This window comes from Sylvia atricapilla, chromosome 3, assembly GCF_009819655.1.
Source record: "Sylvia atricapilla isolate bSylAtr1 chromosome 3, bSylAtr1.pri, whole genome shotgun sequence".
In the NCBI taxonomy this organism is placed as follows: Eukaryota; Metazoa; Chordata; class Aves; order Passeriformes; family Sylviidae; genus Sylvia; species Sylvia atricapilla.
Window position 1 is genome coordinate 85,684,830 of NC_089142.1, and position 26,547 is coordinate 85,711,376.

Here is a 26,547-nt window from a genome sequence, read left to right on the forward strand (position 1 = left end):
GAATAACATGCTCATGGCAAGATGAACTTCATTATTCCTTACACCTTTTTATTCAGAATAACAAACATAGCCATCATTCTTAGCTGCCTCAAAATACTTGCTCGCAACAGAATACAGTGGCTGTATGTTTCAAAAGGTTATGTGCTGTGTTTGCATTTTACACATTTGATGTGCTGTGCTTGACTTCTATGGAAGAGGAGGGAAGCATGCAGCTATTACACTGATTTGGACGCATTTTACCTACCTCCACCACCCTGGGGAGATGTCTCTGCAGTGTTTCAGCCACCCAAAGAGCAGCCACACTGAACTAGGTGTCTATGAAAGACACACTGCTGATGCAGAGAAACAATAATAGTTGAGAGATTGTGATTGATACCGAATTTGATAGCTATTAAATCAACACACCTATTTTGTGACCATCCTCCAGGATTGTGTTTGGGGCTTTTTGTTCCCCCCAAAAGCACATTGACACCTTTTTTCCCCCCCTCCTTTCAAGTTACCTTTTGTCCTTCTGTATTTACACTGCCCTTTGAGAAATCAAAATACATTTTCCTTCCTTCCTAGTCTTTCAACTACGCTCTCAACTGTCAAAAGATGAATCGGGCAAGTCCAATTTCAGATTTATCCCCACTGCAGTTATTCCTGAAGTAAACGCAGGATGTTTTTTTTCCTTCTACAACTACAATTTTCTTGTATGCGTTCACACACATGCATCATTTAATAAAGGCAGCTGGCACTGAGGAACACTGCCAAACACAGACTTCCAGTTGTCCCCAGAGCAGGTATAATACCTTGTTTGTACCATGGTAGTTCACAGAGGGGACAGCTGACACTGAGGTGCCATTGTGTAGCTGCTGTACAGACAGACAGAGGTCCTGTCTCCATTACAAAAGCTAAGGCTCCCATTCTAACTCGAGAGGTACTGACCTTAGTCTGTGGCTCATTCCCACATAAAAACCTTTCATTTGGACACGGCAGGGTTTTCAGTGAGGTTTAGCAGCTCTGCGTGGGAAACCCATTAGCTTCAGTTTCTGTACAATGTGAACAGCAACACATGGCATGGCACTGGTTCCACAAAAAAGCCAACCACATCTAGCACATGCAGGTCAGACAGCTACTGCACAGTGTCACTGGCCTGAGATGCTTAAAACAGGACATGGATTTGAGTCAATAACTGACCTTTGAAGAGCTTTGTGTCTACCAGTCCTCAGTTTCCAAAATATTCCCTTTATTGTGCAAGTGCAATTTTGCCAGCCCTTGGCCTCATATGGGTAACTCTCCTCTTCTGAGCCTTCCCCAGTCCTTCAGGCAACCAAATACCAATTCACTTGTGAGTTGTGTTAAACAACTTTGTTAGAGGCTTTCTTCATAGCACCTGAAAGAAAAATCTTTCCAACAAGAGACTCTAGCTTTCCCCCAACAGAGAACCATCATTCATAGTAGGCTAACCATTAATATTGCAGAGCTAGAATTTTTTACCTGAAACTCCTTGCCACAATACCCTACACAGGCAAAGATTAACGGAAGATCAAAAAAAGGATTTTCTGTCTGTCTGGATAACAAGACTTTGCAAAAACTAAAGATCTGTGGAATCAAAGACTAATGGTCTGACTAGTTGGAGATAAATATTCTCTCCCTTGACTCTTTCTAGGCTTTAACAGTAACCTTTTCCTAAATATTCAAAAACATTTCACTAAAGACAGCAGTACTGTCTTCAGGCCTCCAGCCTCCCTTGTACATATATTAGCCACAGATTTACTTTTGTGCAAGGCAGTACCACCCCATTTTCCTCAGAAATTCAAAACTGTAGCACTGCTGTAAGAATTTAAAAACTCCATGTCAAAAAAGCAGAAAATTTAAAAACTCCATGTCAAAAATCTCACCAGATCATTGCTTCATCCATGGCACATCAATTGCAGAACTGTTTAAAGACTGAAAGACATCTCTTGGTATCACAATAATCCAAGATCCTGCTCAAGCTGGAACAACTAGAAAAGTTGCCAGGACTGTGCCAAACACACTTTCTGCCTTAACATGCAAAATTGAAGAGACTAGAATAAAATCTTCAATTCACAGAGATGTGTGAATATTTACAAGCTATGGCACAGAAGAAGCCAAACACCAAAGGACAGATGGCCATCCACCCTTCAGTGTTTCTTCAGTAAATGCATCAGAAAGCAGCCTCCTGTTGATGAGGATCTCAGTGTTACACCTGGGTCCTTCAGCTCTGGCACCTCACATGCCTTCGGTCAGGACAAGGAGTCCTTCTGTGCCAGACAGAAACATAAACTAACTTCCCCATGCATTTCATTTTTCAATTTCATATGGGTTGGTGTAAAATAACCAGATCATTTTTAAGGAAAATTTAAGAGTAAAGCTTACACTTTTGGGAGAGTTTTAACATGAAAGACACTAGGAGATACAAGAAAAAAACTAGAGACAGAAAAATGTATCTCTCATCACACTGCTGCTTGTCTATTCAGTAACACACTGCAGCTGAAATTGCCCAGGTCCTAAAGGATCACATCACCCTCAAAGTCTAAAGCTCTGAAATAAATCAGACAATAAAAAATTTCCACTATGTTAAAGTGCAGTTCCTCTTGGTTTGGCTTCCAGAAGAGAAATTATCCTGCCACCATACAATCAAAAGCAATGACATTAAGAATCATCTGTGAGTTTACAAAGGATAGGAAATCTCACTTCTAAGGCAGAATAAAACTCTCCCAACAGGCTTCACTTAAAGGATGCATTGTCCTAAAAACCCAAAACACCAACAACATGGTTTGGTGGAGGTACATTCATGAGGAAGAGATAATACAAAGATACAACTGACCACAGGCGACTCCTTGTTCCCAGCTTGAATGAAGAATGCACACAGGCTGGAGGGCATCAGTCCCAATCTCCCTCTGGGAGCCAGGGAGGGAGGGAAGGAGGGATTGTACTTCCAGGGAGGTGGTTTCCCTGGCAGAGGCCAATACAGCCTGTGCTGCACATATAAGGCTGCTTGTGACACAGGCTTGTTCACTTCAGGCAGACCACTCCAGGGAATCTCTGCAACTAAGTGAAGCCCCTTCCAAGAGCCCTGGAAAGAGACTTTGCTCAGCTGGTCTCACACCCTGGTTCCTGGCACAAAACCACAAAACAATGGATGAGCTCAACAATGACTACTGGTATCTCTGTGATGGGGAACTGATTTCCATTTCTTCATACTTCAGACTGGAGAAACGAAACCAGTACTCACTTACCTCCCCCCGCCACGCTGCCTACAGAGCAGCTGCTACAGACATGGGCAACCTACAGCACAGAGCTCTGCTGCTGGCTCTTCTTCATTTCCATTGCTTGGCTTTAGCAAAAGCATTTCAATAAATTTCCCTAGTGTTATTTTTCCAGGTCAACAACTGGTGCAGTTGCCACGGGACACTGCCTGATCTTGAATGAGAGAGGTGCCATCCCGCCAATTATAAGAAACTCTGAATTAGAGGGAGTTGGAAAACAGGGTAGATGATGAGACACTGAAAGGCAGTTTTGAGCCATGGAACATTAGGAAGAAGGAAGGAATGAGTCAAACAGACCTTCAAATTAACATGTAACTCCTTTCCCAAGATCTCCTTTAATTTTGAGAGACATTCAGTGTTACAGGGAGAATTTATGTTAGTACAACAGGCTGGTTCTCTCCTCAAGAAAAGTTGCCAATTTAAAGTTCAATCTTCAGACATCCACATGTGAGATGTGACTGCCCAGGCTCTATCTGGGGTTTACAGCTGGGGTCCTTCAACAGCTAAACTCTAAGCAAGAACCACCCTGGCTTGGAAAAGCTTTTTTCCATGTTACTATGTTCCTTTTTTATTTTCACAGTAGGTCTGCCTTCAAACTCTATTCCCCATTTCCTCACAAATGGCTAGAGTTCAAACCCAGGGCTTATATCCCTTAAACATGGTCTTGCTTGACAGAGCAGCTGTCTGGGTAAATGAAAGCAGGGATGGGCCAGGGGGACACAGCACTCCCTGAGGCCCTTGTTTTCTAAGCCCTACCCATGCCAAGGACAGCAAAATTCCTGTTGCAGGAATGCCATCTTCTGCATGGGCCTAGAGTGTATTAATTGTCAGTAGTTTCATAGACATGAGGGAAGCAGACAGACACTCCATGTAGCCAAATCTGCAATGTTTTACTGTTATCATTTCTGTTCAGTGGTTACCGTTCTCATACGCTCCTTCTCATAAACATGGTGACTGGCAACTCTCAGGATGCAAATGGTGGCAGTCATTAACCAAAGAACATGGAAACCAAGCTTCTGTTCTGAGAAGCAATGACTGAGCTGCATTTCCAGAAGCATGGGCTCAAACTGGGTTACCTAGATCTTGAATGGAAGGCACAAGGCTTACACAGAACAGAGAGGATATGAGTGGTGTATGAGTGCTTGGTCCTCTTACCATTTTAAATCCTCTCCCTCATCCACCTGCACTTTCACATATACATATGTGTGTTTTGATCATACTGTCTACAGCTTCTGGAAAGAATTAACACCTGTGGACAAATGCGACTAAAACTAAAGCAGAAATACACTACCCTAGTCCTGGGGATCCTCATCCGTAAGTGGAGTAAACCAGAGGACTCTAAGCAGACAGGTGCAGTGGGGCTGGCTTCAGCCCTGTTAAAAGGTTGTTTTGTCTGGTCAAAATACGGTTCAGGCCAACACAGCTGGCTCTCTGCACTCTCTCATTTGCCTCATATCAATTCTCTTTACAGAAGTCAGAGTGTGCAAATCTCTTTTTCAAAATCTTCCCCTGCTCTTCCCCAAAGCAGAGATGCTTTTCCAGGAGGAGACTAAAGATAAAAAAATAACAGAGGGTTTACAAAATAAAAACCAACAAAACAAAAAACCCTAAGAAATCCAGCAAGTTCCAATGCTTCTCCATTTATGCAGAAAAGTATACATACACTACCAGTGAGTCTATGGTGCTTGAACACTTGGAGTCCACAGGCATCAGGAACTAAATACCCCATGTTCCCCAGTCCCAGGGAAGTGAATACAGCTGATGCCTACAATTGAGACTCCTATCCACCCTGGGTCTGTTCTTGGAAACTCTGGGGAAATAAACTCTGGGGAAATATTGGTACAAGAGTAAAACTAAGATTATGCTTTTAAATTCCACCCAATATAGAAATAAGTACTTGCAAACAGACTAGAAAGACTCATTTCTACCAATGGTATAGGCACTCATATCGAGGCACACATTCTTCCTAATCACACTTCTGTGACAATAAAAGGCACAAAAGTAATGCTATAAATTTAAAAATTACTCTTTTAAAGGTCACCTAGGCAAAAAAACCATCCAGACTGTGTTCCTAACCACCCAAAATACTCCAAATCTGAAAGAACCCCATTAAATTTATTTATTCTCAAAGCCACTATGAGAGCAAGAATCTCTCTGATTAAACATAGCTACAGTCATGTTTGGAGCCATGGTTTCAATATTATAAATTTCACTTGTTAAAAACACAGATAAAACAAAGACACTACAGCCCCCACTAAGGAGGTGATGGGGTCCCTCTTGACTTCCCAGACCACTGTGGTCCAAAGTAAGACGGCTTCTGCAGCACGGGAGCCAAGGGAATGGTGCAGCTCCATGCTGTGATACATATCACTGTTTCTGGCAGCAAGAATTTTTACAAAAGTCTCAAGCAATCCTTACGTTGTTAGCTCAAAAGGCTAGTTAAGGCTTACAGCTCTTACTACAAGTGACAGAAACCATCTACTCCTCCAACTCCACTTCTGTCTGCATGCAAAGCTCACAGGTCTGCCACTTCCCAGTAAGTGTCCCACAAATCTCCTACACTCCTCCCACACTCAGCTCCTGCTCCCTGCAGATACCCAGCACAGCCTGGCCTCAGGTGGCAGTCACCTGCACGTGATGGAACCACAGTGAGTCTCTCAACAGCTCTGGTACTCTACTCACAGCTCTGCTGCTGCAATAAAGAGAGCTACGGCGAATTCCTACTCAGGTTTCAAGGCTTCTCATGGAGGCTGGCGTTCACCTGTTAACTTTCTCATGCCATGAGGAGAGACAACACAGCTCAGATGAGAGCTAAAGAAAAAGGTGGTCAAGTGCTGGAAAGCACCTATCAGAAAGCAGCAGCAACACAGTTGTGATGCAAAGAGATCCCTTTGCAAAGGAAGTCAACTCTCCTGACAGCTCTCAGCTTGGAGCCCTGGCATCCCCTGGCTCACACCCGGCAGGAGCAGTGTTATTCAGCAGCGTTGACAGCACAAAGCATAGCAATCCAGAAAGACAAAAAGGATACTAAAGGATTAAAGACCTTTTTTACAGGGCCCCATCCACGCTGCACTGAAATACAGTGACTTAGCTCCATGTGTAATTTACAGCCCATTTGGTGCTAAACCTCAGCTCCAAATAGTCAGATTAAAAGCAACGCTATTTATCAGAGGCTGAAAACCCTCTCAGACATAAGAGGAAGACAGTACAAGGGACACCTAGAACTGGAGAGACACCTATAATAGCTGATCTTGTCTGTAATGCATTTACTCAGGGAGGGAGGATGGGAGCTGGCTGCTCACACCAGTGCCAACCATTCCTGCCTTGGCCACGGGGATTTAAATACACCCCTCCCGACTCACACCCCACCCCCACCGGCCCAGCTCGGTCACTACACTCCGCGATGGGAAAAGGTTTCTTTGCACAGGCCAGCTTCTCAGGCAGTTTACAACAACTCCTCAGCATTCCATGAGTCTCCTCAACCAGGGAAGCACGGCTGACAGCAGCTGGCATAAACAACACATCTGGTAACAGTTTTTCCATTCCCTACTCAAAAGACTCAGAGGGCAACTGCCTTTGCCCTGAGATACTTCCTTAGGCGAGGAGAAGCTGCTTGTGTTGGGAGACCTCACTCGACACTCACCTCTGCTCAGCCATAAAGAACTACATTAGCCACATTTGCAAACACAAGGAACAATGCCTTACAGTCAGGCTGGAAAATGCATTTGGAGCACATGAGACATTTCAGGCTTCTCCTCCCCTCAAAATCTCACATTAACCCCTCTGAGTGCAAGCAGATGAGAGCTGTTTCATCTCTATGGATTTACACCAAACTTATCATGGTTTATCAGAGACCAAACCAGTAGGACAATGCTTTCAGACCAGGCCTTTGATCCATCTGATCAGGCACCTTTCAAAGTAAGAGTTAGCAAGATGTCATAACTTGCAATATCTCTCATTGCACCAGATCATTTCCTCGTAAATATTTTGTGATTCCAAGTGGTTCCTAGGTGGTAAAACCTGACAAATGGGTTGTCAGATCATCCCACACATGGAGGGACAGCCTAGAAATAAGTGCACAAAGACAGAATTTAAGTATTCACTCTCTTCTCCAATATAAGACACAGAAGGCACAAAAATAAATTAGTATGAGGTCAGACCTAAACAAATAACAGGCAGCGTGTAGTTAAGGTGTGAAATACTTTGCCACAGGATGTTCTGGATGTAAATACCCTACACAGATTTGGTGGTGTAAAGTGAACAGGTTTAGGTAAAAGAAACTTACTGGGTTACTAATGCAGGAGGATAGGATACTGGGGGAAACTGTAGGTCTAACGTGGGATGGATGCTCCTAAATCCCACTCACAGAAGTGGGACACAGAGCACCATGCATTTACTTGATATGTCACAACGTAAGGGGAATGCACAGGGCAAAGCATGACATAACAGTGTTCCTTCAGGTCCAAGTCATCCCACCACAGAGTCCTACTGAGACAGTGTCCAAGCACCAAATACTAAACTAGCATCCCCACATATCAGTTCAGGGGTAAGACGGGAAAAGCTGCATTGCACGCAGCCCTCTGCAAAACACCATTGAGGGGTTTCCCCAAAAGTGATTGCTACTGTCCAAGCCAGAACAAAAAGGGTTCTCTGAGAACAAAAATCTATACATGGAAGCTGCTAATTTTTCAAGCCTCTAAATTATTTAAGTTCATATGCTTCACACCAAATACCTCTGTTCTTCCCTCTTAATTAGCCTTTGGCCATAGAACTTTATTCCCTTGGAAAAATCATCTCATAGGAATAAAAAAAAATTATATTAAAAAAAAAAAAACAATCACACACAAGAATAGTCTGGCTGCAGACAACTGTCTGGAACAACCACTTGGCTTTGTGTGTAATAACTAGGTGACAGGATATGGAAGGATTATTTTATATTTTTCCAGCTTATATCCAGACACACTCTCAGCAAACTGGAGAACCTAGCTGCCTGTCTGGCACCTTTCCTTGAGATGGGAAATTCCCCATTCAACCAAAGGAAATTTTATTCTCATCTTATGCCCATATAGAGCTTGGCAGATTGTGTCACGCCAAGAAGTAAGGACATCAGTTAAATAAAAACCAGCATGCATCATGGAAACAATGTGACCCCGTTAGGAAGGAGTAAGATGAGACAGATTGCTGAATAAAATAGGCGTGAAGAGATAGGATCTTTGTGCTATCACCAACTCAAATTGTGTGATCCCCTTGAAATCCTGGCTCAAAACCAGACAAATCAATTAATCAGCTACCAAGCAATACTTTGGTCCCTACATGCATCAGAAACCAAGGCCTGCCTATTCTCATTGTGGACATTCATGAATATTGAGTTATTTGGACATCTCACAAATACCAGGCATCTCCCATCCTTTCATAAATCTAAATTTAGACAAGGACCTTGAAGTCAGGCAATAAACCTCAGGTGAACCTATCCATTAAATGGGAGACATGACCAATAAAAGCCTCCTCTGGAGACCTAAACTCAGGCATTGGTTTCCTTTTCCTCCTCAGAAAGCATTTCAGGCCCTAAACTCATAGTTCTTCTCATACGGCCTGATGCTGGAACTAGGATGGGGACACGAACTCAGGCAAAGCCGCAGAGACCTTTTCTCAGGTGTGTTTGCTGGGTACAAAGACCAACCACCGCAGTCATTCTGTTTGAGGAAGGCAACCCACAGCCTGCCAGGCTGTCATGCCTTAGGGAAACCTCCCCCGGCTTCACCGCAGCTCCTCGCTCTCAACACTCATCTGAAGGGTGCCCTGCCAGTGGAGCACAGACATCGACCTGTTCCCAGCCCCACAGCTCAGGCCTTGGCAAACTCAAGTTCCCTGCAGCAGGCTGAGCCTGGACGATGAGCAGCCTGGAGAAAAGTGCCTGGGGAGGAGAGGGCTAGAAACAAGGGGCTGGTCCACACCAGCTGCTTTATAAAGCACTCACAGAATCATCTTTGGGTTTTTAGCCCCTGCCACTCTTAGATGACATTGTTCTGTGCTTACAAAGAATAACTAGAAAGAACCAGGAACTGGATTGCCACACATGCAGCCATGTGGCAGCTTCAGTGCAAATCTACAAAGCAAGATACGTTCTTATATACAAGTCTAACAGGAAGCTTCCATAAGCATCTATGGTATTTCACCCTCCATGGAGCCATCAAGGATGGACCAGACAACTAACCATGTGAGCTCTTCAAAAGGGTGCTCTGTTGTGGCATGCCCATTCTACTAGAGCTTCTCAATGGGACAACAGCAAAAGTTCACCTGGCTGAGCACTTGGTGTGCTGCAGTGATTACAAAGGATATTAAAAAAAAAAAAATCAACACACAAAAACAACCCCCAAAACACACAAAAAACACACCTACTCACCATGTAGGATCTGCTCCCTCTGCCTCAGCCAGCTCCTGATATGCCCCAACCTAAAAACACCTGTCCTAAAAGAACTGAACAATTCAGTGTGACATACAGACTGAGGTACATATGGTCACCAGGTCTGTGTCCAAACAGAGCAGCCCATGGCACAGACGAGGTTATAATGAGCACAAAAAGCAAGAACATAGCATGAGAGGGAAGAAATGCCTAGAGACACCCTGAGCTGACCACCTCCAAAGAGTGACCATGCCAATCCAGAAGAAACCTTCTTTGCACTGTTGCTTCAGCTGCTTGCTGCATCCCCACAGCTTGGGCTGTGCCCAGACTGGCATGGAAACATCTCTGCACAGATCACTCTGGGCCATATGTCCTTTACATCGACTCTCTGGCCTGGGTCACAGCAGAGCTCGCTGCACGGGGAATGCTGTCAGTGCAGATAAAGGTCACAACTAATTGGCTTTTCTCTAAATCCTTGCCTGGGTGTTCCCGCTGAGCACTCGTGGGTGGTGCTGGTGCCTACTGACCAGCAGCTCAGCCGGCGGACTGCTGGTCACCGCGGCAGGAGGACAGAGAGGCGCTGCCCACGGCCACGTACGGCAGCTCCTGCGGCAGAGCACGGCCGGGCACACACATACCTGGGATGCTGGTTGCTAGGAAGCGCTGGATCACCCGGCAACCTGAATCCCACTCAACAGGAGAAACAGGGGCTACGGATAAAGGCACGGGGCTGGGAGGGGTTGGCGCTGCCTACAATGTGTGTGGGAGTGTTATCTCCCACTAAAGAGAGAATAGAGCCCTTGCTTCCAACTCTGAGGAATCCCAACAACACTGCTGTGACCCCAGGCATGCTCCAGGAACAGCCAGGGAACCTGGCCAGGCTGACACATTACAGCAGAGTGGTGCCTTGCCCACCCACCGCTCCACAGAACTCTCCTAAGCAGATGCAAGCCTTGCTTTTTACTATAAAAAAAGAAAACCCACTTTTTTTGTGAAAGCCATATAATTAAAATAAATAATGACCTGGTTCTGCTTTCTATTTTCACCTCAAATATAAGCTCTTTTCGTGCTCAGGAAGACATTTAGCATCCCAAACAGTGCAAAAAATTTGGAACACGTAGGACAATGCATGACAGCAGGAAATGAAGAACTGCACTATCCAGCAAAGAAAAATAATCAGTTTTCACTGAAATCCCAAAGTTAAATATAGCATTGACTTTTCAGAATTTAGTTTCTCATTCAAATAAAAAAAAGAATTGGGAAATAGAAGGAAAAGTAATTTGTGCCTTTGGGAGATGGACTTCTTTTTAAGCTAGTCCATAGTTTCTGATCAGTCCTAAAGGCCAGCTGAGAGAATGTCTCAACTAACTACCTTAATGTCAATGAATGCCACATCATGCTGTATCTGCAATTTGTCTGAAGTACCACTCTTTGGAATTAAGTCATTAAAGGAGATTATCAGTGCTGAATGTCTGCACAGAAAAGAAGACGATCCTTAAAGATTCAGACCTCTGAAGCCAAGTAGGAAGAATTGCAAACCTATTATTTTACAATGCCTCAGGCAGAAGTCTCAAAAACCTAAGGCTTAAAGTGGCTGGGATTGCCTGTTCTATTCTTTGCCTTAGCTAAGTATCTATCACAGCATTTCTAACCCACTAACATATATACTTTCAGTCCAAATTATCACAAGCCTAACTTCAGGCATATTCACAGATACTCCAAAAGTCAAATTTATACTTACACGCACTTAGATTCATGTGTTTGTGTCTTTCCTGCGATTACGACAAACCAGAAGACCAGCTGATGTAACAGGAAGAAAAGCAAAGTTTCAATGTAAAACAGGGTCCAGCAGCTCTAAAGGAATGAACCTGTTTGGTGGCATCTGCTGAAAAACTCACAAAGGAGAGAAAACCTGCACACACCACAGCAGACAAAGCTAAATTTTTCCTGAGCCAAGCTGAAGACCTGTGACACATGACAAGCAACAGCCCAAAGAGAGGCAGAAGTCAGTCTGTCCTCATTCATAGTAAAACTGAGCATTTATGCATATCTTTGAAAGCATACTCACTGTGCATGAATAATAATGCTACTCCACTCTTTTTTGGTCTAAGGAGGAAAAAAAAAAAACCCTAATGCTCCCAGTTCTACAGAGTAACAAGCTACTACAGGGACACTGACTGCAGGAGTCACTGCCTGCAAGCCTGAGATTCACTTTGCACGGCCAGCTGAATCCCCTTCATACAGGGAGGATGAAGATGATTCCCATTTGCCTGTCTGGGCTGGCCATGGCCAGCCAGACCAGAGTCTCATAGCTGATTCTAGATACAGATGCCAGTAGAAAATAACTGAGATGACTTGCCGGCCCCCAGTGCTGTGTATGCACACAAATAAGCTGCCAGGGTACATGAAGAGAACAGGCACAGTGACTTTGTTAGCACCGAGCACACAATTCCCTTTACGCAAGTATAACGCTAAAGTTGTGTAGAAGAGAAAGGCAGTTCTCTGTCACCAGAACACTCACATATGACTTTATATCACTGATCAACATTAAGGAAGTGACAAACGTGTCTGTATTATCTCTGCCCAAGACCAAAGTGAATATGCCAAGTACATAAGTAATTTAACAACTTTTGTGGATTAGAACATCAGTTGTATCACCTCCAAAGCTGTTTGTGTCAACAGCAAAGTTGGAATGAAATCACAACCTTTAAAGCGCTCAGTTTGCTTAAGCTGCATGTTCCAGCCAGTTAATTTTTTAACACACCACAATCCAACTGTTTCATTCTGATAACACCTTAGGGCCACTAATTAAGGGCTTAGTTTGACTGGCAATGCACAGACTTGTTCCAGCCAGATGCTCCCTGCCCGAAGGAGCTTGCTCACAAGCAAAGCTCAGAAAACAGACACCCACACTTTAGTCACTCCATAAATAGCAAGGCCCCAAGAGTTAAAGATAAACTTAGAAGAAATATTTGTGTGAGAAACCCCTACCCCAAATTGTGGGGATGAATAAGACACCTGATTTGCAGAAAGCTCTCAGAGTTGGTAAGAGAACACTTCTAAGAGCTCAGTATCGGTACTCCATCACAAATCCACATGCAAGCCCAAGATATGCATTTTAAAAGCCCCTTGATCAGCCTGACTTAACAGTTCAGAAAATGCTTCTCAGGGCTACAAGTCTAAAACTACAAAAGAAAATAAAAAACTATACTAGACTGTAACACTGGACTAACTAACACCAAAATAAAAATCAGGCCTTGAGTTACAGGCCCCTCTCACTTACCTGGTTTGAAGCATTTTACTACGATGTGGGACACTCCCCTGATCTCACTTTTTTCTCCTCAACTGCTCTGGAACAAAACCAGTTGCCAACCATTATCAAAGATGATCCCTTAACCTGTAAAGTAGATCCATTTCTGGCTCAAAAGCAGCCAAAAAGGTCCTTGAATCTGGCCTAATCTCTAGTATGTAACACCAGACCATTGAAGCACGAGGTAGACCAAAAACTGAGACACCAGGCGATTCCCTCTCCTTGCCTGGATTTAGCCACAGAAGCTGAAGGTTGAAGAGCTGAAGCTCTAAGGCTCATAGGCTGTGCTATGACCTACAAGAGCTCAGGAGTGGACATGCTGCCCCTGCTACAGGGGCACAAGTGTCCAATGGAAAGACACATAGAAAAACTTGACATCCACAAGTCCACAGGCTCTAATGAGATGCTTCCACAGAAGTTGAAAAAGCTGGCAAATTTGATAGCTAGGTCATTCACAATCATCTTTGAAAGATCATGGCAACCAGGAGAGGTGCCTGAGAACTGGAAAAAAGCAAAGGTTGTCCCAGACTTCAAAAAAGACAAGAATTAGGAAGCAGGGGAACTACCAGCCAGTCTGTCTCACCTCAATCCCTAGATATCCGATGGAATGCCTCATTCTGGAGGCCACATCTATCCACAGGGATGACAAAGAATAGTGAGCATGAATTTACTAGTGTCATGCTTCACAAACCAAATTGCCTTCTACAATGAAACAACTACCTGGTGTTGTCTACACTGACTTCAGCAAGACACTCACCACTGTCTCTCACAACATCCTCATAGGTAAACTCAGGAAGTGTGGACTGGATGAGTGACAGTGAGGATTGAGAACTGGCTGATGGTCATAATCAGTGGCGCACAGTCTGGCTGAAAGCCTATCATTAAGGGTATCCCCCAAGGTTTAATACTGGGCCCAGTAGTAACTCATTGATCAATAACTTGGATGAAAGGGCAGATACCTCCTCAGCAAGTTCACTGATGACACCAATCCGGAAGGAGTGGCTGATAATCCAGAGGGCTGTGCAGCCCCTTCAGAAGGACCGGTTGGAGAGATGGGCACAGAGGAACCTTCTGAAATTCAACAAAAGTGCATGCAGGGTCCTGCACCTGGGGAAGAATAACCCCATGGACCAGCACAGACTCAGGTGCTGGAAAGGAGCTCTGTGGAGAAGGACCTGGGGGTCCTGGTGGACAACAAGCCATCCATGAGCCAGCAGTGTGTCCTGTGGCCAAGGAGGTCAGTGCTGTCCTGGGGAGCATTAGGAAGAGCTCTGCCAGCAGGCTGAGGGAGGTGATCCTGCCCCTCTGCTCAGCCCTGGTGAGGCCACATCTGGAGTTCTGTGTCCAGTTCTGGCCTCCTCAGGACAAGAGAGACATGGAGCTCCTGTGTGGGTCCATGGAGGGTAACAAGGATGATTAAGGGACTGGAGCATCACGCTTCCCAGGAAGGGCTGAGGGAGCTGGGCCTGCTCAGTCTCAAAAGGGGGCAACTGAGAGGGAATCTCATCAATGCGTATAAACACCTAAAGAGTGGATGTCAAGAAGATGAAGCCAGGCTCTTCTCAGTGGTGCCGAGCAATAGGACAAAGGGGCAACAGGCAGGAACAGATGCACAGGAAGTTCCACCTGAACACAAGGAAGAACATCTTTACTGTATGGGTGACCAAGCCCAGAGAAGGTGTGGAGTCCCTCCCTGGAGATATTCAAGAGCTGCCTGGACACAATCCTGTGCCACGTGCTCTATCACAACCCTGCTTGGGCAGGGAGCCTGGAACAGATGATCCACTGTGATCCCTTCCAACCTTACCCATTCTGGGATTCTGTGAAGCAAGGTCAGCTGTCTTCCAAGGCGAGGCACTCAAATTTGAACCCTATCACACTTGACAGCCCAGCCACCCTTATCAGAAACTGCTGGCTGAGCAGGCTAACCCAGCATCAGGTGAAGCATCAGTCAGTCCCTCCCTTCCCACCATGGTGAGTTCTGGTGAAAGGGAAATAAAGGGACACTTTCTGAGAGACACCAGCACATCTCACGTCGAAGAAATGCCCATTACATCAACACCCAAAGCCTGCATATTTTGTGGTTTCACTTACAGAAGTCCATGGCATCCTCTCAGCTTCTCCTAGTGGGGAAAGACTAGGAGGACCTATCACAGCCACACTAAACCAATTTGGGACACATCATATAAAAACAAAACCTTTACAAGTGGGCAGAAATTTCATCCTGAAAAGATTCCCAAAGCTTGCATGCCAATCCAAAGTTGGTCAAATCTTCCACACTTGTAAAAATGAGTTGACAATTTACTCAAGGACAGTCTCCTGGGACTTTAGCTAATTTTAATATAGTTGTAAGCTAGAAGCACAACAGCAGCTTGCTTTTCCTTGAATTTGGGAACTTCCCAAAAAGATCATGAAGTACTAAAGTGAGTGGGCAATGAAGGAGAAGAGCAGCTAAGCATACTGTTATTAAAGCTCTTTCTGAAGAGCATTCTGGGTGGTGTATGTAGATCAATTCTTACTCTATCCAAACTTGATGCTCCTTCTCCACTTACAGAGCTACAGACCTGATTCTGTGCTCTCACCTAACTTTTCACTAGGTTTCAATGACAGCACACTGGACCTTTTAAATAATGCATGTACCATACAAGCCAGAATACCTACAGACCTGCATGGACACAGACCAAGGCCAAGAAGGCCGAAGTCTGGTCAATCCCTGGCAGCCCCACATCATGAAGACAGTAGAGCAAAATGGTACAGGACACTTGGCCTTGACACAGGGCCATGCACAGCACAGCCACCAGAAGCTTCCACACTGCTCACCCCCTGTGACACCTACCCAGGGTCCATACCTGCAAGGAGCTCTAGCCCAACACCTAAGACAGAGCACTGCACACTCCATTAAGCAATTAGTATGCTGCTGCAAGGCTCAACCAAGACCAGGCAGCTGCACATGGTCCCCAAAGGCCTACAAAACAGATTTTAACCCAGAGTTTGCAAGTCTGGCTTTCTGCCCATACACATGTGTACCAGTCATTGTAGCACTCCCCACTGCAGCCTGTAAAGACAGCTCTGATGGGCTATGCATTTGCCTTACAAGCAAGGCACGGTGCAAGCTTAACTTTCTCCACTGAGCCTGCAAAAATGCAGACCACCTGTCTGCAGCACAAAACCTTGGCACTGACATGAACAAAATGGCTGCAGATGCCCACTCATGCACATTTTCCTGCATGCCTCCAAGCATCCTGAAGGCTGTATGTACCTCTGAGAACTCCTTCCAAAGATTGTCATGGTTTCACAACCTGAGGCTGCAAGAGACAAACAATCAAGCTAAAGGAGGAGATTGCAGCCATAAGGCCCAGAAACACAGTGTTAAAAAAAAGCCCTCACTGCCTCTGCAGATACTCTGCACTGAATCAATCCACTACAACTTAAAGCATTGCCTTAATTTTATTTCCAAAAATGAAATCTAACCCGGCCTCCGCTGAGAGCCACAGAATGTGCAATCCCCGAAGGAAGAAGTACAACAAACTTTGTTAGAAACAGCGCTGATGTTTCATCAAAGTTGCCATCAGCCTGTCCAGAGTGACTGCGCAGAAGTGCAGCCACACGGCAATGAGCCTCTGTGTAACACATACAAAAGACTCCACTGGAGTCTGGTGTACGGATCCCCAGCCCCCAACTCAGGCAACGAGGGCTGCTACTTTTCCCAGATCCCTTCTTTTATTTGGGGCCAGGTGCTGCACTTCCCGCTGCACTGCTGCTAATCCAGGGTAACTCTGCTGATTTCTGGGGGTATCCCTTGGTTTACAACAATTTTGCCAAATCAGGATCTGGTATTTTTTTCTCATTCGTCACGGCTCCATTTTTATCCCGTGGTATACGGCTCAAAAATTCCTCTTTATATTTGGCAGGAAGGGCTTAGACAGTTCTTATCCTGAATCTGTGGTCCTCGATTTTATTTCAAACATTAAAAACGGATGTAAGAAGAATCTGTAAAGCCATGGGTCAATGCAATGACCCAGCCTGCAAACTTCAGCTCAGATTCTGGCCTTCAGGATCGAAAGAGAGAAACGCAAATAACGAGCTGAAAGGCATTTTAGGTAAATCATGTTTGTACAGCATCTAGCACAGTAGAGTTCCAGCCTGGAGAGGGCTGGGGGGCTACAGATTGTACTAGGCAAATGCCTACACAGTTATATGTGAATCCCATCAAAAGGAAAACATTCTAAAGAACAGACAACTGCATCTGTCTTTATACATCTTTCTGTATTATCTGAATTGTGCAGGATAATTCTGAGTGCAAAGGAACGGGACTTTAAGTAACAGGAATACAGCCTAGGCCAGTTCCTCCTGAGCACACTGGCTGAGAGGAAACTGACCCAGCATAATAAACACTGTAAGTTTCCAGCTTCTCAAGGCCCTCTAAGTAGTTACCTGAAGGGAACAAAAAACAACGGAGACAAAGCCTGCTTTTCTTACCTTTAGCTGGAAAGGTTGAATTTCGTTCAAACTCTGTTTCCTGAGCTTTTTGGTGAGGACCTTCAGCATGGTACAAATCCGAGGAGCCAAGAAAGGGTTAAGCACACACACACGCTCGCATCTGCATCTGCCGCGCCGCTGCCGCTGCGCCCGGCGGAGCTGCGCGGAGCTCGCATGCGGCACCGCAGGTACGGCGGGGCACGGCTCCGCACAGCCGCTGCCAGCTGTGCCCCGTGCCCTCCGCCGCCGCTGCCCGTCCTACAGCCCTCCGCGCCGCCAGCCAGAGGGAATCCCTCTCCAAAGCCTACAGGGAAAAAAACTGAGCACCAAACTTCCTCTGCCTTCCACCCCCTCCCCAGTTAGGCTTCAGTACGGAGGGAGGTACCAGCTGGCAGCGTGCTGCAGGGGACAAGAGACGCTCGGCGCAGAGCGCTCACTGCGGGACGGCAGAGCTCCCTGGGCGAGGCGCCGGGCTCCGCTCATGGCAGCGCTCCGGCCCGGTCAGCCCCAGGCGGGCATCGGGCATCCAGCCCCGCTGCTGCCGCCGGCCGCCGCCACCCTGGATCGCTCCGGCACCGCCGCCACGGGAAACTCGCACGGAGCGGCGCGGCAGCCGCGGCGCACATTGGCCCGGCGGGGCGGGACGGGGCGGGGCGGGGCGGGGACTCGGCTTAAAGGGTCACCGGCCCTTCTCGGCCGCCGGCGTGCCTGGAGTCCCGACGTGGGCGGGCTCTGCTCGGGATGTAGCGGACTGGAAGCTGCTTCTGTTACCGCATCCTGGCTCGCAGCCCGCTTAGTCCAGGGATCCCAAACCGGGATGCTGTGACCTCTCTGTCCTGTCCTCCGATTCAGTGCACAGATCCATAGGGAGGGCTCGTGGGTCCTGTCTCGAGCCCCTGGAGCCGCGCCGGGAACTCGCACGGGGCCTGCAGCAGCAGGGAAGCTCGCCACGGCCTTTCCCCAGAGAACCGCCGGCGCCAGGCCAGCACCAGCTCCTGCTGCACCAGCTGTCCTCCAGCACAAGCAAGGTGCCCCATTTCCATGGCCAGTCCTCCAGCACCTCCCTGGCAAAACAGTCAGGAAAGTTATCAGGGACTGACTGATAGGCTCCCAGCCACTCTGAACTCCCAGGGAGGCGGCGACACGTCCGCAGCAGGAACAGCAGAGGGCTTCCACCCACCGCCAGCGCCGTGCCAGCGACGGGCTCCCCGTGTCTAGGTGAAGGGTCCCATTCCCATCACCGGTCCCTTGGCGCCAGCAGAGCCTTTTGTCCCAGCCTTCCTCCTGGGACAAGCCAGGAAGCACTGCAGAGGTCTCTGCTTGTGTACAAATCCCAGAGGAGCACAGGCTGGTTAACTAGTTCCCAGTTCTCAGGCAGCAGGCCTGTAACAAGATAAGGAAACAGCACTCCTAAAGTGCTGACTGTGGAAAAGAAAGAGCACATTTTTGCTGCAGGGGAAAGGGCCTCGGTTCAGCTCCACTTAGCAAAGTATTTTTTCCTGAAGGACTGCAACAAGCACAGATTCTGAGCCAGAAAACAAAGGTTTTGTTTTTCAGATAGTGCCTTCTTAGAAGATGTTTCTGCAGTAGAAAACTGTCTCAGCTATTAAACCATACCTGTTCTGTGAGCTCTGCATTCACACCATGGACTTGTTTTATGGTTTTGTTTTTTTGTCCCCAGTTCACACCAAATGAAATCACAATCCAACCTTATGACTCTAAGCCACCACATATTGCTATAGGTATGTCTGCTTTTCTTATTGCATGAATTAAAAAAACCCCAGGGAATAGTGCACATCAGCAGATTACTTGTCTGACATCCTGCATCCAACAGGACGGGGTAAAATGCCAACTGAAACCAGAAATGCAATAATGTATTTAATGCTAGATAAGAATGATTCCTGGGACTTAACCAATAACCAAAGTATATCCCAAAGTCCAACAACTGAGACTCTCTTTTATATATATATAAATATATATATATTATTTATATATATAAATAAATAAATAAATATATATATATATATATATATATATATATTTGTTGTTGTTGTTGATACAGCAACATTCCCCAAGCCATTATTCATTCCTTCTTTCAGCTCTGGAGACACTGGCTGGTCTGTAAGATATGACCCATAGACCACAGTCAGCTTAAACTACTGTGTTGATTGCTTTCCCATTCAGAGTTCAAGCACTGGGACAGGCACATGCTGGGGCCTTGTTGTTTCTTTCAGAACAGGTGAAGCTGAAAAAGCTCCCTGAAACAGAACAGCAGAACCTGCCATCCCAACTGGAACACACCACAGGCTCTACCTGAGCTCACCCCACCCCACTACACCATAGGACAGCAGTGGGGACCCCAGCCTGGTGGAGGGTTTGTGCCAGGCCTCCTAACCTGCTGCAGGGCAAGCAAAAAAAGGTGCTGATGAGGCTTCTTCAGGGCATTTTCAATTTGAGAGAAACTAATACTACAAATCCTGCTTCTGCAACCTTTACCTATGTGTTTCAGCAAATGTCTGCAGAGCAGGTGTTTCTTTCTTGCTTTGTATTCCATATGACCAGAACAGCCAGGAACACCAACTTTGGGTACACCAATTCTATTGGAAATCTAGTTATAGACACCTTCTCCCAGCGTTTTCTCTGACTCTGTATCCATGAGCATCTCTGTTCCAGCAGACTCAGGAGAAATTCAGGTTCCTCCCCAGCTAATCTTGCGCCTCACACTGGTAAAGTACCATGGCCTGCCTCTCCACCCACAACTGCAATGCCAGGAGCAACTGACTGACAGATCACAATCTCTCCATCAATCCACAGCATCTCCTCTGAATGAGGCATGGTGACACACTGCTGCAACCAGTGACAAGCTGTTTAGCAGATCCCCAGAGGAAAAGAAACCCTCACAGAAAGCAGAGCTACAATCTACTGCTGCAAGCCTTGTCTTAGGTGATTGTGCCCTGAGGATGAGGCTCAGTGCTGAATGGATTCCCAGTAGATGACAAGTCACATTGGGGCATCACATAGCGGAGAGAAAGCTTCCTGAGAGGTCTGGAGACATTGCTCCTCCACATATAGGCTGCAGAACACTACCGAGTAACTTCTATCTGAGCATAGCAAAATATTTTCCAGGGGTAAATAATAGTATTATTCCCAAAGAAAAACCCAGGTCAGAGAAGATTACTTGACTTTCTGAAGGTCACTGAGAAAAGGTGTTGGAAGATCCAAGAATAGAAGTGGTACCTCCTGGCCCCTAGCCATATGCTCCCAGGCTGTAATCTAGCCTGTCACTCGGTCACACTGTTGGAGCTATGCAAAATTCAGTGGTTTCTGTTCCAAACCATCTCATGTGATCACTCTGCTCTGGTTTTGGTTCCTGTGGGTTTCTCACCCCTGGAGTTTTGATCTGCCTGCTGGGTTCAAACCAAATCTCAAATCTCAAACCTAGTCCAAGTTTCCTCTGGTCACATGATAAAAGCATGAAAAATGCATCACACAATACTTAGGGTAAACCCACATGCCTGCTCCAGCATTTCTTGAAGAGGTCTTTAAATTCCTCATGGGCAGACCAGGAGCAGAAAGGAGGCAAGTGGCAAGTTTCCCCTGCAGGAACAGATGGCACTGAGATGACAGGGAGAGGGCAGGGGACTCTGAGCTGATGCAGGGTACTGGTTCACTTCCACATGTTCCTACCCACTGCTGCCATGGGGAAGACATCCCTGGATGTCTGCTGTGCCACATCTTATTTTCCCTTGGACACATTCCTCTGTGGGAATCCTGACCAAACAGTGCAATGGGGAGACGGGCAGTAGGGGTGAAGACAATGCAGTGAGGATTAGTTTAATGCAAAAATTCCCTCTGGGCTGTATTTCCTGTTGTGCTCGGAGGACAAGCTAATGCTTTCTGCAGTTTATCCTGCCCAAGGTCTACCACTGACACTGCCAGGTGCAAGAACAGGAATGTGTGTGGGTGCAGAAAGCCTCATTAGGCAGGCCTGGCCAAGCCTTCTCAAAAGAAAAGAGATGCTTTTTTCACCCTTTGAAGTTACCTGGGGATTTGCTCGCCCTTTCTTACACAGCAAACCGCTTTTTGGTCTCCTTTTTCCACACACGGTGCCATAACAGGCTCATGCTGCATCTGTGCATACACTGGTCTGAACATTCCGAGGCTGGAGGGGAAAAATCAACCAGGGAAGAGGTTCAAGTGCCATCTATTGGGAATCTCCCCTCATTACACTGAGGGAGACAAGGTTGAGCTGGAAAAACCCCATCCATTCCTGCTTGCTTATGACCCTAACTGGGTGATGTCTAAGACAGACACTGGAGGTACTGCCAGTGCCAGGCAGCGAAGGAGCATCTGCCAAGGAAAATGCTAAAAGAGAATAGGAGGGCAGGAGCAGGATGAAAGCTGAGCCTCGAGCTTGCTTGGAGGAAGATGTGGACCCGAAGCCAGGCACATCTTGAACAGTGCTCCAGAGCAGGACCATCCACCAATGGATTCAAACACAGTCCAGTGTATGTAGATAAAAGCAGAAGAGAAGGACAATCCACAAATATAATGACAATTGTTCCCAGAACAGTGTGACTGACAAAACAGACAAAGATCACCAAGCTTTGCCCTAGCCAGCCACCAGTCACTTCTAGCAGGAACCACAGGGCATTCCTCCTCCCAGTGTGTGAACTGCTGAGCCTGTGGGCTGCTCCAGAAGGGAGCATCTCTGACTCGGCCTCTGCATGATGTCTGCCCGAACACAGGCCAAACTAAGCTGAGTGCCCACCACACAAACCACAAACAGCCCATGACCCAGCTGCAGGGGTGAAGCTGCAGCACACACAAGGGCTCTCCAAGCTCTGTCTGTGTGGGCTTTATACCAGAAGTATGGGGCAGACAGTTGGGAAACACATCTCACACATGAAGGAGCCCTTCACTAAAGCTATAAGCAACCAAAGGTGAAAATTTCCCACTGTTACTTTAAAGGCTACAAGCTGTCATGCAAACACTTTGGACATTCAGGGAGAATCAAGAAGGGTTGGTTAAAGGTGGTTGAGGAAAACAGCTATCTGTTCTCTTTTAGATAGGTATTTTTTAGATTCTTCTGAGCAATGAACTACCTAGGATACATGTTTTGGCATACACAGGTTTTGACAGCCATGAAAGAGGAAAAGAAGGAAAAGGCAATTAAAGAGCTGCTATTTGATAGAGAAAAAGTGACTGTTCCAGCATAGGTCATGTGACATACATAAGAATAAGAGACAACCCTATCAACAGCACTGCTGGGCAGCCCCATCTCTCTTATAATTCCCTTGCTGCCCATTCTCTCCCTCCCTGCAAATTGCTTGGGCCAATTGGAAAGTAAGCATGTGGCTGATATAACTAGAACTTGAGAGAGCAGGCCATGTGCACTGTGTTTCTCCTGATGGTACCACAGATGTATTCCTCTGCAAGAGGGCCTGGAAGGGCCCCCTGACACCCACTCAGTAACAGGCTGCTGGGACAGCACTCACAGTTTAGCTTGGCCAGCCAGAAACTCCAGGGTGGCAGGGCAGCTTGGCTCCTCAGAAACACAAGCAAAGAGAAGCAAGGATTTCTGCCTTGGATAGCTTCTTTCTAATCCCTGGAGAAGAGGGATTGTCTCATCTGACCTTTCCTTCAAATACACTCACTGCAACTCACTCACATCTCCTCCTTTTCAAGTGCCTTCTCGCTAAGAGTCCTCAGCTGGGATCACACAGCGCTTCTGAGCCCTGCCATGTAGCCAGGAGCAGTCAGTCCAAAGATGAAAGAAACATCCAGTCTACCACCACAGAAAGAGCCTACCAGCTCATCAGCTGCCTCAGTCTTGAGGTCTTTAGGTCAAAGACAAGAAACCTCAAACTATAATGCTTAGAAGGGCAGCAACAGAGAGAAAGGTCCTAGGGTCCTGCAAAAATGAGAAACTTCTAAAGCAAAAATGCTAGGAAATGAGCACACACATTGTCTGAAGAGGAAGGGGGAAAATATTATTGTGGTTCCTGGTCTGATGGGGGAAAATTCCTTTCTGGAACTTCCTGGCTGCCCAGACAGCCTCTGGGCTTATCCCAAGTGTATAAATAAAACACAGCTTTCAACATCAAAGAGGTTTCCCAGCTCCTGTAGTTGGGCACCCCATCTAGACATGTATTTGTGAGCAGCTTTAGTGCTTCTAAGGGAAGTGAAAAAAGAGCCAGATTAGAGTATCACCAGGGAGAGAAATTCTAGGAAGAATTTTCAGGATGTGCAAGTTTGAACTTGATGCCTTAATGCGGACACAATGCACGCATGAGGAGAGCAACAGCCAGGCCACACCCGTGCTGTACCCTGGCTGGGCCATCCTAGGCAACTCCTGGCCACAGTACCCCACTTTGAGCCTGGTCAGACCTCTCAGACTGCCATCAGGTGAGCAGAAAACACCAGCCAGAACTGGTGATGTTTCACAGAACTGTTAGGACTCCCATCTCCTCCCTGCCCCTCATCTCCAGCTGCTGCCACGCTCCAGTTCATCACTGGGCAAGGAAGACAGTTTTGGGTCAGCTAAAATCAGTGTGTGAACTTGTGCTGCTGAGTGGCTCAGCATGGCAGGGAAGGCTGGGAGAGCAGCAGGAGCACCACCTGAGGCCTCTGCAGGAGTGACAGCACAGCAGAATCCTCAGAGAAAGGCTTGCAGGTAAAATATATGGCTCTTAAAATAACTGCAGAACTGCAAATGACTGAAGACTCGTGGCCACAAACCAGCCAGAAGCAAACAGAAGGGGTCCAAGCATCCAGTAAAACTGCACTGTGAGGAACAGAAAAAGATAACTTGTCTTCACAAGCCTCTGCCTCAAAAGCCCAGATTGCTAGACTAGCCAAGGAAGGAGGGGCCTTAGAAGATTTTGTAATGAGAATAAATGACAAGCACGCTATTTTCTCCTTGCTTTCTAAACTCTGTGATTGCACATTGCACCTGTACCTCCTCCCCAACTCTTCTAGAGGCAAAGACCAAACGATTAAACCTTTATCACTTTCTCACAGTTAAGGACAGTTATTTACAAGCAATTCACCAGAAATTCCACTTGAAACAGCTCTCTAGGCTGTGTAAACAAGGATGAAAACAGTCTTGGGAGGGAGGAAATGAGATTTGGCATCAGAAACCGTGAGCCCTGCATGCAGTCACGCTAGCGCTACAAATGGTCAAAAAAGTGGGGCGGGCTGGCAAGAAAAGATGGGCTAAGACAAAGGGCTGATAAAGGGTGGGGGGTGAGGTGTTTTCATGGAGACCTTATCATCCGTCACTCACACATTTCTCTTTGTTTCCACGCGCCTGAAAAGCCCCTCCTGTCTCGTCCCCGGCTCCCCCGAGCCTGCACTGCGGGCCGGCCGCCCCCAGGGGGCGCAGCAGACCGCGCCTTGGCGCTGGCCCGGCTCTCCCGGGAACAGGGACCGCGGGATGCGGGGCATGCAGAAGATGCAGGAGATGCAGGGCATGCGAGGCTGCCGGGCTTCCCCAGCTCTGCCGGCGTGCCTGTTCTCCCCGCTGGGCCGAGGGCACAAGCGGCATTGCCGCGTAGCAGCAAGGAGTCGGCGAGCACACGCTCACGCAGGAAATCGCACTTTGGTAACCAAAGATCTGAGTGTCTCACACACCCAGCCGGGTTGCTGCTCCACGTCTGCACACGCAGCCAAGCGCCCTTTGGCGCAGAAGGACAGAGTGAAAGGATCACGCCTGCCTCTGAATCCCACCCTAGGATGACCTCTCTTCATTCGAGTGCATGAGAAGAAGGCACCAGAGCCTGACACAGGTTTCAGCTCCACACCAGGGTCCTAGCCCTGAAAAGGCAAACCAAAGTATGGTCAAACACCTGGCTCCACTCAGAGGAGACAATGCAGAGAAAAGCTCTCCATCTTAGTTTCCACACCACAGCTAGCATTCCTCGAGGTATTAACGAGTCATTTTCTGGAGCCTGTTTTTGAAAAAAACCTCTCCTCTTTCATAGCCAGATCTATTCAGACGTATTGTGGTTGCCCTCTAGATGGGAAATGGCCCCAGACACACAGCATCAAATCTCCTGAATAAACCTGCTCACGCATCACAAAGCCACACGTGTAGCAGGTGTGTGGGGCTCCATCTCTGCGAGGCATGAATAGCAAACGGCAAGAAAAACAGGACAGACAGATTCAGTCTAAAGGATCAGATGTTCATCTCATCAGTTCCTAGCCCTCCTTTCTCCCTCGTAAACCCAAGGGATGACTTCTGAATAGCCAGCCTAATTTGGTTATATATGGTAGACACTCATCATACCCACAGATAAATGGGATTTCAGTATACTTTTGCCCACTTCCTTGCTGCTATTGTCACCATAGTGCACCATCATCACCATATCAGAGCTGTCCCAACACAGCCTGTGGTTGGGATGGCTGGATACTCAGGTGACATACTGCACAGGAGAGCAGCAGCCCCACCAGATGGACCAGAGCTGCACAGATAAGAAGAGACACTTGTTATGTCCGTGTTGATCTCACTCTCATTCTGACCTGTGTGTCCTGACACTAATGCAGTGGTTGCACTGACAGAAATGAAACTCAAGTTATGGTTAAGAGTCAGGCTGAGAGGGTGACAGAAAGATTTAGGAGAAAGAGCTGTGATTACACTAGACAGATGGGTTAGGAAAAGTATGTGACTCGGAGCACTGCAATTAGCATGCTGACCAAAGGAGATTTGTTCCTGCGTTTCAGTGCAGGTTTGCTGCTGTCAGTGACATACCTTTCTGTGCTGTTCTTCAGAGAACACAGAAAAGCTCAAAGCTCAGGTACATTCACATGCTAGAAACTCAATAGCACTATTCCCAAGAGATGTAGTACTCCAAGGACCAGTGTGACTGAATACACTTGCAGGGGTGTTCCTTTCAAAATGCAATCAGTTCCTCCATAATTTCATACAGCAATATTAGTGTAATCTTAAAATCTCCAGGTTTTACCTGAAGACAAAGGAAGTTATTTGCTATGAAGCCTGATGAAAATTAGCCAGGCTTTGAAGCATTAATGGTTTCATTTTTATCTCATAGGTTTTATGTGACTTTCTCCTTAAAAAT

At 46.7% G+C, this 26,547-nt stretch overlaps 1 protein-coding gene across 4 annotated transcripts in view; it reads right to left on the bottom strand.

Moving 5' to 3' along the window:
• The window catches only part of LOC136359425 (uncharacterized), a 60,169-nt gene extending 42,061 nt beyond the window's left edge, over window positions 1-18,108 (bottom strand). For 3 of the 4 annotated variants that reach the window (XR_010743273.1, XM_066316045.1, XM_066316043.1), the window contains exon 1: window positions 17,468-18,108. Coding sequence is in view for 3 of the 4 variants with exons in the window: in XM_066316045.1 (XP_066172142.1) it covers window positions 17,468-17,536 (69 nt within the window). In the remaining variant the exon portion in view is untranslated. The remainder of the gene's footprint in view (window positions 1-17,467) is intronic. The other variant, XM_066316042.1, reaches the window with a different exon arrangement.
• Between the last annotated feature and the right edge of the window lie 8,439 nt (window positions 18,109-26,547).